The sequence below is a fragment of the Trachymyrmex cornetzi genome, unplaced genomic scaffold (assembly GCF_001594075.2).
Source record: "Trachymyrmex cornetzi isolate Tcor2-1 unplaced genomic scaffold, Tcor1.1 scaffold335, whole genome shotgun sequence".
NCBI lineage: Eukaryota > Metazoa > Arthropoda > Insecta > Hymenoptera > Formicidae > Trachymyrmex > Trachymyrmex cornetzi.
The window spans coordinates 762,199-778,070 of record NW_017298058.1 but is presented as its reverse complement, the minus strand read 5'-3'; the positions used below and the strand labels follow the sequence as shown (position 1 = coordinate 778,070).

The 15,872-nt window shown below is 37.0% G+C and overlaps 3 protein-coding genes across 4 annotated transcripts; 2 read left to right on the top strand and 1 right to left on the bottom strand.

The window, feature by feature from the left end:
- Positions 1 to 819: 819 nt before the first annotated feature.
- RpL18 (ribosomal protein L18) lies at positions 820 to 3,582 on the bottom strand. The gene is made up of 4 exons (XM_018510316.1): positions 3,544 to 3,582; positions 3,317 to 3,403; positions 1,930 to 2,136; positions 820 to 1,186 (listed from the first exon to the last, which is right to left on the bottom strand). Exons 1-4 carry the CDS (start codon positions 3,544 to 3,546, stop codon positions 917 to 919), a joined length of 567 nt encoding a protein of 188 aa, XP_018365818.1. The 5' UTR covers positions 3,547 to 3,582; the 3' UTR covers positions 820 to 916.
- A 278-nt stretch (positions 3,583 to 3,860) lies between these two features.
- Positions 3,861 to 5,464, top strand: LOC108763017 (J domain-containing protein CG6693). The gene is made up of 4 exons (XM_018510304.1): positions 3,861 to 3,954; positions 4,044 to 4,358; positions 4,760 to 4,926; positions 5,396 to 5,464. The coding sequence occupies exons 1-4, from the start codon at positions 3,861 to 3,863 to the stop codon at positions 5,462 to 5,464; spliced, it is 645 nt and encodes a 214-aa protein (XP_018365806.1).
- Positions 5,465 to 6,123: 659 nt separating this feature from the next.
- On the top strand, positions 6,124 to 11,832 carry LOC108763107 (zonadhesin-like). 2 transcript variants are annotated; one of them, XM_018510453.1, is made up of 2 exons: positions 6,124 to 8,608; positions 11,754 to 11,832. In XM_018510453.1, exon 1 carries the CDS (start codon positions 6,348 to 6,350, stop codon positions 8,304 to 8,306), a length of 1,959 nt encoding a protein of 652 aa, XP_018365955.1. In that variant the 5' UTR covers positions 6,124 to 6,347; the 3' UTR covers positions 8,307 to 8,608; positions 11,754 to 11,832. The 2 variants fall into 2 exon arrangements, with proteins under 2 accessions (XP_018365955.1, XP_018365956.1); XM_018510454.1 differs by having other exon boundaries at positions 6,124 to 8,612; positions 11,754 to 11,829.
- Positions 11,833 to 15,872: the final 4,040 nt, after the last annotated feature.

Sequence of the window (15,872 nt, the reverse complement as noted above, 5' to 3'; positions counted from 1 at the left end):
CTCTCCCGTCGCCGTCGCACCGCGCCGCCGGCCGTTCGTGCACCGGCAAATCGTCGCCGCTGCCACCACCGTTGGCAAGCCCCGCTCGCTTCCCGGTGCACTGAGCTGACTATCGACGACGGGGGGCTAGCTGCCTACCGTGACGACGCTGCGCACAGTCGCGCCGAATATACGTCGAGAACCTCGACCAGTCCCCAGAGGACACGAAGAATGAACCGATCGCGGTCGCTAAGATGGCGACTGATAGCATCCCCGCACCCGCACCTCATCGCGCCGCGGATCGCACGACGGGATGTGCGGGTACTCGCGCCAAGTTCAGGTCGAGTCGGATTCGATTATTCTCGTCGAGTTCGATTCGAGATGAACGAACGAACGCGCGCTTTATCTCGTGAAGTTAGGCACATGCTATTCTCTTTATCGTAATTGTTAGAAATCAAAACTATGGACAGTATTCATAGTCGATTCTCATATTCAAGACCATCTTAAGTAGTCTTAATATATCACGAACCAATCAGAGGGCCGTATTAGTATCTTAAGACATTACTTAAGACGGTCTTAAAATAAGAACGGACTATGAATATCGGCCTATATTTCTGTTAATGTCACAATCTGTTATTTATTCTTTAATTTTATATTTAATATTTGACGAGTATCGTACGATCGTAGATATTAAAAAAAATATGATTAAACAATAAATTTGTGTAATGTATTTTAATTTATAAGTTCAATGATATACCGTGTAATAAAATACATAAAAGTTTCTGATAAACTAGAATAGAAAGTCTGGTTGCATACAGCACAAGAAAAGAGAATGGAAAGTTGTTATGAAGCAAATGTTTATTTTTCAGCCACTTGACCGTGTGAAAAAAAGATCACGACTGATAGAACATCCGTCGAAGTGCGTGTTACATCAATCTTATTTCTTATAACCGCAGCTGCGTCTACGGCCTCTCGCCCGTTCGAACTTTCGACCCTTAGACCTCACGTAGGGTTTTGTATGAGAATGTGGTACGCCAGGAGCCAGGCCGAAGTGTTTAACGCTCTCGCGAGCGTTACGCGGTCCCTGCATCAAGACTGTACGTTTTCCAGTCGGGGAGCGTAATGCCAACTGATCGAACGTGATGATCTCGCCTCCATTTTTCAAGATGCGTGCCCGAGCCTTCTCAGTCACGCGTAAAGCGCATACCTGCAAAAATCAATTGCCGTATAATATAATACAAATCTAACGATTTTACGCCGATATTCAGTCGATTCTTATTTCAAGACAGCAATGTCTTAGGCTAATATTACATTCATATGTTTTTTGTTGTGCAAGCTTTTCAAGTCTGTTGGTTAGTTACAGGACAAAGAGGTTCTCGGATCTCTTTATCCTGCAACCAATTAACACACTTGAAAAATTTATTGTACGACAAATATGATATCGACCTTAAAGTTCTAATACTGTTCTATGAATGGTATTCATGGTGGGTTATATTTAAGATCATTTTAAATAGTCTTAAAATGTCATAAACCAATTATAGAGCTGTTATCAAGCTAATATTATATTTATCGTACAACAAATTTTTTAAGCTGTTTATTAGCTAGGATAGAGAGATTCGAGAATTTCTCTATCCTGTAGTCAATTAAAGTACTAGGCATAAAGATGTCTTTAACTAAATCGTGGAATGTAAGTCGTATTCGTAAGTCACCACATGTTGTGGAGTAATTATGTATGTATACCGTATTGACACGCCTACAATCATGTAAAAACATTGTGTTGACCTACAACTATGACTCGTATTCCATTTTTATGTTCAGGTGCTAACACACTTGAAAGATTTATCCTATGACATAAAATATTAGCCTGACTAATATTACTGCAAACAACCTTAAATTAAAAACAGACTACAAATGTTGGCCTTAGATATCAGTATGTTTGTAGTCATTTACCGTCAACTTAGGGACTTCAAAAATCCTAGCATCATCAGTGACTGTACCGACGATGACGGCAACACAATTCTCCCTGCCAGGTTTTTTCATAAATCTTACGATTCGCGCCAACGAAATTGGTGGTCGATGGATTTTACTCATGAACAATCGTTTCAATATAATTTTGTTGAACTTTGAATTTGTTCGTCTCGCCAAGAACCGATACAGCTAGAACAAAGCATTTGTTAATTATCTGCGATTCTAATAAATTTCAGAGGCTTCCTACAAGCTATTAGTAATCCAAAGTCAGAAGCTAGAAATTCACCAATCACAATCGAATGTGAAAAGAATCAATGATGACTGGTTTCTATTTCTAGCTTCTGACTTTGGATTTATTAGTAATGGTTTATTGTAAAAAGTCTCTTACAATTTTCAAATCTGTGGCTTCTTTTAGAAACTTCACAGAAATACAACATTTATTAAAAACTTATATAAATTAATTGCATAAAATATGTATAAAATAAGTATGTCATCAAACTTGTATAAAATTTTGTTTTCAAAAAAAGTTTTGCAATTAAAAGATTTGAAAATTATAAATACAAAATTATAATTATAAAATTTGTATAATGTATCAACTATAATAACCGCCCTTTTATGTTGCAAATAAGCGAGATAGGATAGTTGACAAATATTTTTCTAGCGAACTTTCAAATTGAATCAGGTCCACAAAAGATCTGACACAGAGTGCAGTTCGCAATCATGAAAACTGATTGATAAATCGCCAGTACACAATCATTAATGATGACTTCGGTCATTTGTACTATACTGAATTAATACATTAAAGTCTGCTTTATATAAGGTATCTAAATATGTAAGCATAATATAACAAAATTTAACTATTTTAAATAATATTTATTCTTAAATAATAATAAATAAACTTTATTCTGCTAAATAATGTGATATCATTATTTTCTTTAAAATATTTATATGCTTTTACACTCAGCTTTGCTAATTTTATATATAACAGCTTTAATATGCACTAACCTCGTGCAATAAGTGATTGAATTCGTTATAAATCTCTTTCAATTCATTCAACTGACCAGTATAAATTAAAGATATACGATGGTAGGAAGTATCTTGTCACATATAATCTATTTAAAAACTAACTTCAATAAGAAATCATCATTAACAATAGATTAAAGGTATACGATAATACGAAGCATCTTGTCACATGTAATCATGCTTGAAAACTAACCTCAATAAGAAACCATCACGACAGACAATCGTGCATCATTTCTTACGAGATTCCAATAAAACGAAATAAAGTGTTTCTGAGTAAAAGTTTAAGATATATACTTCGCTTCACAGGAACTTACTCAGTAAGTAATATGAAATGCAAGGCATTTACCTTGACGAGGAGTCGTAAATATACATCTTGCGACTTGGGTTCCGTTCGTCGCACCTTCCGATCATGCTTATGATTAATATCGATGCCCTGCGAAAAGAAATACTCGTCATTAATTGAATCTAAATAATTTAATGTACTGTAGTCACGTTCATTTATCGCGATTAATAAGTAGCGGCATAAAATCGCCCGATTTTTCAATCGAATCGGACGCTATCACACCGTCTTACCATTTTGATAAACCGGAAAAGAAAAACTACGCGAATGAGTAGTGCGATCGAAAACAGCGGAAACGACAGAGGGCGCACATTGACGGTGACGCAGTCGGTAACGACGAGGATATTGTTACCGACGGTAGTTCCCGTCGATACGCCGTAACGTAGATGTCGCCTTCAATGGGCCGATTTGAATTGTGTGTATTTGTTTGTATATATACAACCCCGCTAAATTGTGGCGGGCAAGCAGCTGATCGCGTCGTTGTCACGATCGTTAAGTACTTTGAACCTGCGAATTAAAATTTTTAGTATTTATTCGAAGACTCAGCGATATGGCGAGTTTACTAGATTTGTGCGAGCAGTACTTTGGCGCCCGTAACTTTTACGACGTATTAAAAATACCAAAGACTGCAAACGACAAGCAAGGTGACATCAAAGCGTTCTAACCTCTCCGCGAATTTCAATTCTTGAATTTTATTTTATAGTAATAACATTCGTTATATTTGTGTTACCAGTTAAAAAAGCTTACCACAAGCTATCGTTGCTTGTGCATCCGGATAGGGTCGAGGAAAACATTAAGGTGGAAGCGACGGAGAAGTTTAAGGTTCTCGGTAGAATACATTCGATTCTCAGTGACAGCGAAAAACGCAAGATTTACGATGAATCCGGCCAGTATGATGAAGAAAGCGAGGAGGTCGTAATGCGTAATTGGGCAGATTATTGGCGGTCCTTATTTAAACCAATTACCGTTGAAGATATCAATAATTATGAGAAAAATTACAAGGGATCAGAGACAGAAATTAAGGATCTCAAAAGAGCATACACAGACAGTAAGATTTTTGTACTGTGTACGGATAATCTCAAAAACACATTAATTTTTATCTTATTTATTAATTATTTTAAAAATAATTTTTTTAACATAAATAAGAATTAATGTTTCTGTAAAGAAAAAAATTTAGTTCAATCTTTAGAGAGAAGAGGAGTCTATTTAAAAAATCCTATAATTTTTTCTTGAATAAAACTTATTATAATTTATTGTATTCCTTGCCTCAAAATATGAGACTTTTAGAATCACTATAGTGGCTTCCCATCCTTACAAAGGTTAAATAAGGTATTAATTAAGATTAGACATAGAACAAAGGACATTCTTTATATTACAATATCAATGTCAATATTGTAATATTAATTAATTAACATACAGTTTGTTTATACTTATTTATATTTTTTCTAGGTAAAGGAGATATGGATTATATTCTGGAAGCTGTTCCATTCACAAACTGTGATGAAGAACCCAGACTTCATGCCATAATTCAAGATCTGATAGAGAGAGGTGAAGTTCCAGAATATACAACTTTTACTAATGAAAATAAAAAAAAGACGCAGCGTAGGAGAAGAAAGGTAAGATATTTAGAAATATAATATTTCTGATTTTACCATAAAAAATATGTTAAAAAGGCTACAAAAAATTTGACATTGCAATAGAACACAAAAGACTAGTTAGAATTAACAAGGAAATTCATGGAAGTGTCTTATTCTGATTTTAATAAACTATGACTATGTTTTCTGGACAAAAATAAATTAAAAAATAAGTTAAAAAATATATTTTTTTTATAAGGGCCTAATTATACTTTCAGAGAATCCAACACTTTGAAGAAAATCGGTTATTTCAAAAGCAAATATCTTTGAAACTGTGAGATAGAAAAAAGTATTTGAAATAAAACGTTACTATAAAGTACTTTTCAAGTTATTCAACTTTTATTCAGAACATTTTTTTCTATCTCTTATAATTCTCTTAATATTCGCTTCGACAGAAAAAAATCGATTTTTTTCACAGGAATGTTGTATCTCTTAAATATGTATCCCTTAGTTTTGGTCTAGAAAACAACATATTCAAAATTGGAGGAAGGAGGATGGCACTTCTAAGATTTCCTTATAAATAAATGTTAATATGTCTGTATACAATGCAATTAATACTTATTTCATTAAAAAAAATATATTTTCATAATTTTGCAAACATATCAGAAACACTAGAACTCTTTGACGAGTTTTGACTGATTTTCACAAATTTTAGTATCTATTATCAAATGTCTACAGTTTACGTTCTTAATATTATTTCGGTGTTTAAACATTTTCATTAAAAATTTTCATTTTCAGTAGTTTCTCGTATATCCAAGAATATAATATCGTAGATAATAATGGCTATTATTAATTGATTTTGCGTTTCTATTGTATTTCCATTTAATTTCAGAATTATCTAAAAATTAAAAAAATTCTATTTTTGAAACAATTTAATTAATATAAGGAAACATTACGAAACATTATTTCGTCACCAGTTGCAATTTTTGTCGCGCACGTATACTACTCGTGTATCGATCTGCAACCGTGATCGACCTCGTACAATTGTAGCGCGAATTTTAAATTACGTTAGCACATTCATGCTAAATGTCACTTTAACAGTCTTTTAACGCCCCGCAACTCTATTTTCAAGCTTCTCTATTTTTACCGATCGACTGTACAGCTTGACGGGTGGAAGGTAGTAGGAGAAATAGAAGCACTACTAGGAGGGGAAGGTCTAGTAAATAAGTAACCTACGAATGTGAGAACTGCTTCAGTCCGCGTTACAATTAGTTCGACCGTTTGTCGTTAATCGTAAAGTTCGAACGAACAATCCCTTTCGCGACGACTGTCACATTTCGTTCTGTTTGATTGTCGAAATGAATATAATAGAGGGCTGTTTTTTCTACGACGATTATTGTTACCATTAATCGAAACAAATTGTATTATTTTACCTGTAATCCCTTTATACGGCAATCAAAAAAATGGATCGTACTGTAACTTTAGTGTTATTTGCTTTGCTAACCGCATTTGTCGGCGATGTCGCGGCATCGTGCAGAAAGGTGGAGAATGAAGATATGCTGGAATATGTCTGCGAAGGCGGCCACCCCGTTGATTTGACCACCGTACCTGAAACAACCGAGAAATTGCGGATCTTTAGAATGCCACTTCACAGAATAACTGCCGATACGTTCTCGAGATTTGGCGGGAACCTTTGGGTACTGAGTTGCTCGTATTGCGAGATTACCGAAATCGATGCAGACGCCTTTCGACGTCTCGTCAATCTTCAACAACTCAGCTTAGACAACAATCGTTTAACTACCGTCAGATCGTCGTGGTTCGAAGGACTGGACTCTTTGACGTATCTCGATTTCAACTACAATAACATACGTGATATTGAAGACGGCGTCTACACGAATCTACCCAGTCTTGTGGACTTAAGGATTTCGGGAAATCGACTGCAATGCCTGAATCTCGACGAGATGTCATACTTGAAGGAACTGAAGCGCATTTTCCTCAGCGAGAATTCCGAGTTCGCCTGCCCGCATGCTGTCAGCAAGTTCCTTGAGAATCAGGGCGTTGCTTTTGAACAGGATCCCGAGTGGAGAAGACTCACCAATGACATAATTAACGTTCATGTTCCACCGATCCACGTAGAAGAAGACGAAGAAATCGACAGCGCAGAAATCGTGCCAGCGCATCGCGAAAGGTTGCATCCCAGTAGGAGACCACCTCCAGAGGAATCAGAAGAATCTTATAGAACGAGAGACAAGACGTTTTATCCAAACCATTCGGAGACATATCGTTCACGCCACAGGAGACCACCAACCACGACTGTACGAACTACGCCGAAGCAACAGGAGGAATTGTCTTTGCCGCAAGTGGAATCGAGATTTCCGGATACAAGACCCTCGTATATACCATCGGAGTCATCACCGCATCAGGTAATGTCTTATCCGTATTCGACGCCGGAAACGCCACCAGCACCGCCCGCCGAAGATATCAAGATGCCAGGAACTGACGAACCGTCGCGAACGGAACACACCTTAATGTATTCACAGCCAACACACGAAACGACGCCCTATTGGTCATATCCAACGCCGGAAAGACCGCGAGTACCACCCGTAACATTATCGGAGGACATCAGGATAGTAGGAACTGATAGACCACCGCAAACGGAAGGCATGTTAACATACCCGGCGTACATTCCACCGCATGAAATGATGCCTTATCCATTATATCCCACGTCGGAGAGATCACAAGTATCTGTTATGGGATCTTCAGAGGACAAAGCGATAGGAGAATCCGGCAGATCATCGCAAGCTGGAAACACTATGACGTATCCTCTATATGTTACAACGTCCAACGGTCTGGTAATTGTGCCGCATGGATCCATTCAAATGACGTCCGGTGTTTCGGACATGGTTTGGCCCACAGATGACTCGGTTAAGCATCCGGTCTATCCGATGATAGACCGTCACGAACAATCTCGCCGTCCTACTGAAGGGAGCGACAGAGTGACGTCAACGAAAACACCGTATTACGGACACGACCCACGTAAAATGATAGTCGAAGAACCATCATCGGAGACCGACGACGACTTTTTTATCCCCACGAATCGACCTATTGAATACGATCGATCGCGAACTACGACGGCATCTGACATACATTATGTCAGACCTTCGCCACCGGAATTGATAAATTCACCTGCGACGGACGAGATGTACCAAGCTCCGTATTACGAACCGACGGTCACCATACATCCACCGTTGGAAAATTATCAGGATAATAACGGAAAATTTACAGGCGTTCGTCCTATAGATATGACGCAAGAGCCACTTCCCAAGTGTGAGAATTCGGCACCGGAGATTCAATCAGTTGCTGCACTAGTGACGTTTGTTGTCGTCGCTGTTCTTGGGCACGCCGTCGTAGGAAGATTTTAGAGCGCGCCTTCCTGATCGTCCAGATGAGCGGGATAGATCGCACAGATAATTTATAACTACGCAGGAGAAAATCGAATTTACATCTCGCCTAAAGAACATATTCACTGTGTTGTGACCTGGACTTTTGAGCGCGCATTTATGTATTTAACGTTGTAACTTTTCCTCATAGCATTTCCCTAAAGACGCTTTATAGGATTATTAACCAGATGCAGATAACTAGCAAGAGAGTGATCAAGACGGATGAAACTTTCTTCGGGATTGAAAATTTCTCCGGAAATGACAAAACCAGCTAAACCTGATGCGTAGGTATCGATATTGGAAAATACGAAAAAATGAGGGAAAACTAATTCTAACATTTAATTCATTTTATTATCAATTCCAGGTAACTTTTTTCTTAGGTAACTTTTACCATGCAACTTTTAAGGCTTCCTTAAATATAAGTCCTGAGTATGAATACATAACATAAAACTTTTAGTGAATCGTCACTTTGAAAAGTAAAATAATCTCACCCTTAAAGATTGAAAATTGAACCAATTTTTTTCAAGAATATCTCAGTTTTCACCCTTTGGATTTCACAAAGAATTTAGGGAGTATTACACATAAAGTTTTTCACTTTTTACTCCCTAAGAGAATAGTTACATGATCGCTACCCAGACAATTCATTTAAATGCGAAAGCCTCTACATTTTATCGTTGTGCTTTCGTTCTGCAGAAGGAAATGCAAGTTTTGATTCTGTAACTTTTCCAATTGGCACAAATTTGTTAAATACTGATTGAATATCTTCGAGAAAATCGAAAGGTGTTGTTGAAGTTTACTAGTTACTAATATTAAACTTAACCGACTTAGCAAATCTTTGATCTCACGTGGCTTTTCTCTCCCGATTCTCAGAATCGCTTGTGGCGTGGTAGCATGTGTTATAATGTCGTGAAACGTTTGCCAAGTAGAAAAGCCAATTGAGAGGAGTGTGTGCGTGTCCGAGAAACGATTTTAATTGCAATTGAGTGGCGACTCGGTCGTCGCGTGGTAATGAAATAATTATCAAGTGTCATCGTCCAATTGCGCGGTCAGGCGTTATGTAATGACCTTGCAACGACTCATTCGGCATTGTCCCTCACAAACGCGTTAAATATATGCTCAAAGGCATCACTGTTAGGAGTCAAGTTCGCACGACAGCTTCCGTCATTCTTCGTGCAACAGGTGCATCTTCTCCGCGGTCGGTCGCGCCAGGCAGAGGACAGAACGAGAGAGAATGAGAGAGAAAGCGACTTCTCTCGCGTAGAAATCATTGGGTGGCCTTGGATAAAGCGCTAATAAAGCGTCCCGTTATAACGAGAAGCGGGCGTTATCTCCATAAGATGATCTTCATCGTTGAATAGATGCGTAGCATTTCCGCGTACGTATTTATCAAGAACTTCCCCGTGATCCGTGAACGAACTTGAAGCTAGCGCAGTCAATTCCGTGAGATTCCATACTGATGACACGATCGTATTAAATATGACTTCGCGCCATCCCTTCTTCAATGGTTGTTAATTATTTAATGCGATTTCCTTGAGGCAAGGAGTGGCGCGATATTCCGATCAATATAGACCCCGGACCATGCTGCAAGGTCGCGGAAAATAGTTTCCACCTTCGACTTGGGACAGATGCTTGCACGTGTTGACGGCCTCTAGGTACTTGGCACAGCCCGAGGGAAATTTGTTTCAAAATATTGTTTTTGCGCAAAGTAATGCTTTCCTCGTCCGCATGCTTGAGAAATAGTTCTGTCAATTCGACATTAATTATTGCTTGGGATTAACGATTATTTTGTTTGAAATTCAATTCGAGAAACGACCATAAAGTAGAAATATATAATTTTACCTAAAACGTATTTGTGCATCTTATTTTGATAGAAAACGGTGATCTCACTGAAAGAAGTGTTTTGTATGATAAATGACTTACTTATTGTGTATGGTATGTATTAGAATAACCAAATTTTCATTAGAACAGCCAAACTTTTAAATTAAAAGGTAAAAAAGTTTTTATAAGTCACATATCATACAAAACATTTCTTTCAATAAGGACTCAGTGTTGCTCGACAAATAATAATGTCTCAGCTCCTTACAATACTATTGACAAAGTAACGTAATGCGGGGTTTACAATAAGAGTCGTAGACCGTGGGGTCTTAAATCGTAGGAAATTGACCAGTCACAGTCGAATATGAGGAGAATAATCAACTATTAGGTGTTAAAATTAATTCCTGCCGTTTTTCGTCTCCAAAATTGATTTGTTTCGAAGGGAAGATGAATGAATACCTTAATCAAAGTAATTTCCTCCATTTTCGACTTTATTACTAATTACAATACTTTATTAATAATACTTTGATTAAGGTATTTCCCTTCGAAATAAATCAATTTTGGAGACGAAAAACGGCAGGAATTAAGTTTAACACCAAATATAATTGATCAATTTCCTACGACTTAAAACCCTACGATCTTCTATGACTCCTATTGTAGATTCCGTACAAGATCTCTTTCATTTTTAACCGCTGACGAATCCGCGACTCGGTACAGTCAGAATCTTGCGAGGCGTTGTGCAATGTACCAGCATTAGGTAGCCAGTTAGACGTACTTGCCAGAAATTATAAATAACGGAATTTCTTCAACAGCGAATTATGGAGTAGGTCACGCGCGATATGAAGCGTCATCGACGCTTATGTATCTCGGAGGTAGCTTAGCGCTGCCCAAAAGGGAACCCAACCGCGAAAATTTGGAAAAGTGCGGACGTCGTAAACTGGATTCGCGATGCTACGTTCTAAAAGTGCGTTTGGGAAGACGCTATTTGTGTCATTCTATCCTTGTTTTACGTCTAACAAGATAGATAAACAAGATAGAATGACACAAATAGCTTGAATAGCGTCTCCCGGAACGCATCCTAGGATTCATGGTATCACGGTTTGAGTGTGCTCAATGTCACAGACCGCGTATGCCGCGGTACATATACTGCGTCTTCGCTTAGCGATTCGAGCATCGTGCTTATAAGTGACGCATATCCCGCCGCTCCGACCATCGATAAAATCGATGACCCTCTTGAAATTAAACTGCGCCGTTCCCTAGAAGAAAAAAAAAAGAGAACCCCGCTTCACGCCGCTCTGAATGCGAAGTCGCGTGCGTCTAATGCTCTCGAGGATGGGCAGCGCGTGGCGCGTTTCGGAAATAGAAATACGTAACGCATAGAGTCCCTCGCTCTTGTTACGAGTGGGCTGTAATTAATCTTGTTAACAGGGAACGCGCTTGTGCGTCTCACGAGTAGCCGCTATCTGCTTTAAAAAATCTTATTCCCTTCCGCGGCGAGTCTGGATCGAATTATCAATTTAGACTAAACGCGCTGATTAAGCCGCTCTCTAGTCGGACAGTAAACAGTCATCGACTTTTCATGTTAATTGGCCTGATCGACTTCTCTGATTGCAGTGGGCCAAGGAAGCGGCGGAAGCCGAACGTCTGGAGAAGATGTTGAAGATCGAGAACGAGGAAAACGCAGCCGCAAACGACCTCGCGCTGGTGATACAGAATCGTAATAAAGCTCGCGCCAATCAGGCGGAAAGTTTCTTCGATTCCCTCATTGATAAATACGCGAAGAAGACCGAAAAACCGAGTAAAAGCAAAGCTTCGCCCTCAAAGAAAATAAAGAAGAAGACGTAGAGATAATCGACTGTGTCGGAACTGCTGCGTGTCCACATCACGTCTTTGAAAGTTTCAACCTCTTGTTAACATTATTAAATTATAAAACACGAACTCGTTGTAGATTTCCATAATGGATGGTTGTGTTTAATTTTTGTATAAGTTCAAAACATTCATCGAATCAAATGGACTAACTTGTATGGTTTATATAAATGTCGTCAATTAATCGCGCGTAACGTAAATTAAATCGCTATATCTAATTAAATATTTGTTCATGACAAATGTGCACAACGGTGTAGAAATGCCGCATACTTTATATAAAAAAACAAATATCGTACTCGAATTTAAAGATATAATGACATAATAATATTCTCGAAACCAAGGTCCCTGTAATTATTTTCCGTCTATATGAAACAGAAATAAAAAAAGCTTTTTAATATCTCCTTTTATAGTTTCTTTAAAAGTCTATTTTAGCCATGGACTAGAGATCGAAGATAAACTGCGAGGTAAGTATACTTCAGTATGTTTAGCAGTTATACAGCAGTATAGATCCGCTGAATTAAACATGGGAACACTGCCATAATTTAATTGAGTGATGATTCCGACAATTGGTTTAGCTACACTTGCAAACGACTCTTTTCTCACTACATAATATTAACAACTTTTATAATGCTAGTTATTGTTTCTAGCCACTTATTTTTTCTACATTATATGTAAATAATATATACAAATGATTTGCTTCCATTTACAAAAGAAAATGTTATCGCTGATTTAAAAAATAATTTGATGAACAATAGGAATATGTATTAAGATATCTTACATAACTTTCTTTTCAAGATGTTAATTCTTTCTGAGAGAGAAGAGAGAATTGATTTTACAGAAAATGTTACACAAAAAGTTTTCCGTTATCACCGAAATGTCTTAACAAAAAAGAAGATATATTAAAAAATATAATTTTTTGTTGTTAAAGCTACTTTTTTTTATATTGAAAACTTCTAAATTGAAAGCTTCTAAATTCATTTCTTATATGAATGAACGTGCAAAACTTCAACCTTGACAATCTTAAATTTTAGGAAGACGTTTTCTTATTAATAGAATATGTTGGATCAAAGCTTTTGATAGTCTAGACGATTATTCACTGCACTGTATGCTGGCACTATGCCATGTTTGCAATCTCAGTAACAGTGCTTACAAACAACGCATATTCGTCTTCCGGATGCCGGATATCGATGACTTTTTAAAATTAACTTTATATGCTACATTTCAAAAATGCATTCATGTCGTTCTCGTGCGACGGTTTATATGTATATATTTCACACAAATGATGTTTAATAATTTTGATAATTTCGAGTACGAAATATCGTGAAAATAAATTACATAATTTTTAATTATATCTAGAAATTATGTCAGAATTATATATGTACAATACTTGTACAGTACATATATTTAAAAAAAATAAAATTATGTATTATATGTTTCATTTAATATTCATTTTTATACTTTATGTATATATATATTTTTGTGTGTATTATTACATATATTAAAAAAAATAAAATATACAGATTATGATATTCTACTATATCGATATTGTCGAGAAAAAGATCAGGTAGATTGCTATGACTTCCAAAAGATTGCGCTAGAAGTATTTTCTCGTCTCGATATTCTCGATCTAACTTATTGCTGTACGACAAAATAAAAATTCAAAAGTTAATTCTTAAAATTAATTACATTCCTAGAATGAATAATTTTGATATAAAGTTCATCACGCGTAATAAATAAATATAAACAATGTTTAATTAGATTATTAAATATTTCACAATTTGTCTCAGAATTAGGAAATTTTAGATATTCTCTGTGTGATACATAATTATAATTATTGTACTGATATTCAAAATAGTTAAGGCTTATAAAGTTATAACCTAATAAAGTTTAAACAATTGTGCTGAATGCACAAAGATCTATTAAAAAGAAGTAAAAGCTTTTTTATAATACTTCAAATCTATAGGAATGTATTTAAATAAAGTGACCAGAATTTTTCAGTACAATATGATTAATCATAATACTTTTCATAGATTTGACACAAGTGATACTTGATACATTTGTAGAATACATTAAGTGTTACTATAATAGATATTAGAAAAATGCATCGTCAGTTTTCACACTGTGTGCAAATTCTTCGGTGGTTTAGGTGGCACCGTCATTAGTGCCACGGTCATCGATAAGCACAGGCAATGTGTCAGTCACACCGTTGGTCACACAGCTCGTGAAAGATGGGACGAAGGAAAGAGGCAGAGAAAAGGAAACATGCAAAAGAAAAAGGGAGAGAAAAAGGGACAGATTCCTGCTGAGCATCTATTCTCTCGCTTGCGCGTCCCTCGTATTTCGTGCGGCTCGAGCTGGTGATCATGGTGACCATGGTGTTATGGTGCTCTCAAATCGGTGTTGGTAGAGATGGTATGTACACTAAGCAAGTGGCCGCCTCCTATGGTCAGTCTCGTGTTACGTCTGGCCTGGTCGGAGCGACAACACGGTGCACATCGGGTGACACAATTTCCAGTCAATACTCCTCCTTATATAGGATTTTATGCGCTGGATAAACACGTTGCCATGGCATTACGGCAATTTTTGCCATTTACTTTTGATCCTATACATCGACTAAAAAGTTATGTCTTTCCAAACATTTATTGTTCGTCGCGATAAATTTGCATCGAATCTCAGTGATTGAATTATGTATCCATCTCAAAATCGGGAGTCTAGATTTTTAAAATCTCACTAGGGTGATATTTTTTCGCAATAAATTCCTTGTAAACGTATAAGATCTTTATTACCATAAGAAAATTAAATTATTTATCAATATAATAATACAAAGTTACATAAAATTCTACCTGATAATGGAAAGAGTCAATATTTATTTATGTTACCGATATGATAATTGAAAATATTGTATAAATGAAAAATATATTCTAATTGTAAAATAAAAATTAAGAAATAACTCTGCAAGTCGATAAAAAACATATACGTACAATTACATATGTTTATATAAGTTGTATTTTATTCACCCCCTATTGCTCAATTTTAATAAAAATTTATTACCACATTTATGTCTATTGAAATAGGAACAATAAATTGCACATATTTAATCGAACGTTTGCAGCGATAATTACTTTTTTACGTTGTAGTTTTCGACACGTCTCGAGAAAGTAAAAACATCTATATGAAATATTAAAATCTACTGGACTACTCGGCAAACGAGCCACCCGTTGTGCAAGATTGGCGCACACTTTGACGGAATCACGTACGGGCAATTATGGATATGTGGTGCAAACATAGGTAGCAAAGTGTAAACCATTATTATTTTTAGCCAGACATGTAATAGGAGACCGGATCGGAGTTTACCAAAGAACGGTAATACAATAGCCGGGCAAAGTAACCGGGCTCGTATTTTTTCGCCCCATTAAGCAGCAATTATATCGCGACCTGTTGGCGATTGTGGCAGAACGTTCTCGCAGTTGTACGCAACGGCAAAGCTCATGCTCGTGCTCCATCGAACAAAACAGATGAATCGTGTTGTGTAAGAGGATCAGCGGTTTGCCGTATTATGAAACAATCTGATTAGAGAAGCTTCGAGCTCTCGAGGCTCAAGCTCTCGGGTTGCCACGAATATTTCATTATACGTTTATGGATCAATAAATTCGCTGTCGATAGGACGGGCGGGATATGAGTGTGAAAATCTAGGACGACACTCTGCAGTCACATTTTGCGTATATTTGCACTTTACGTTCAATCATTGTAAATTCGCTGTCGATAGGACGGGCGGGATATGAGTGTGAAAATCTAGGACGACACTCTGCAGTCTGACATTTCGCGTATATTTGCACTTTACGTTCAATCATTAGCTCGTTTGCGCTT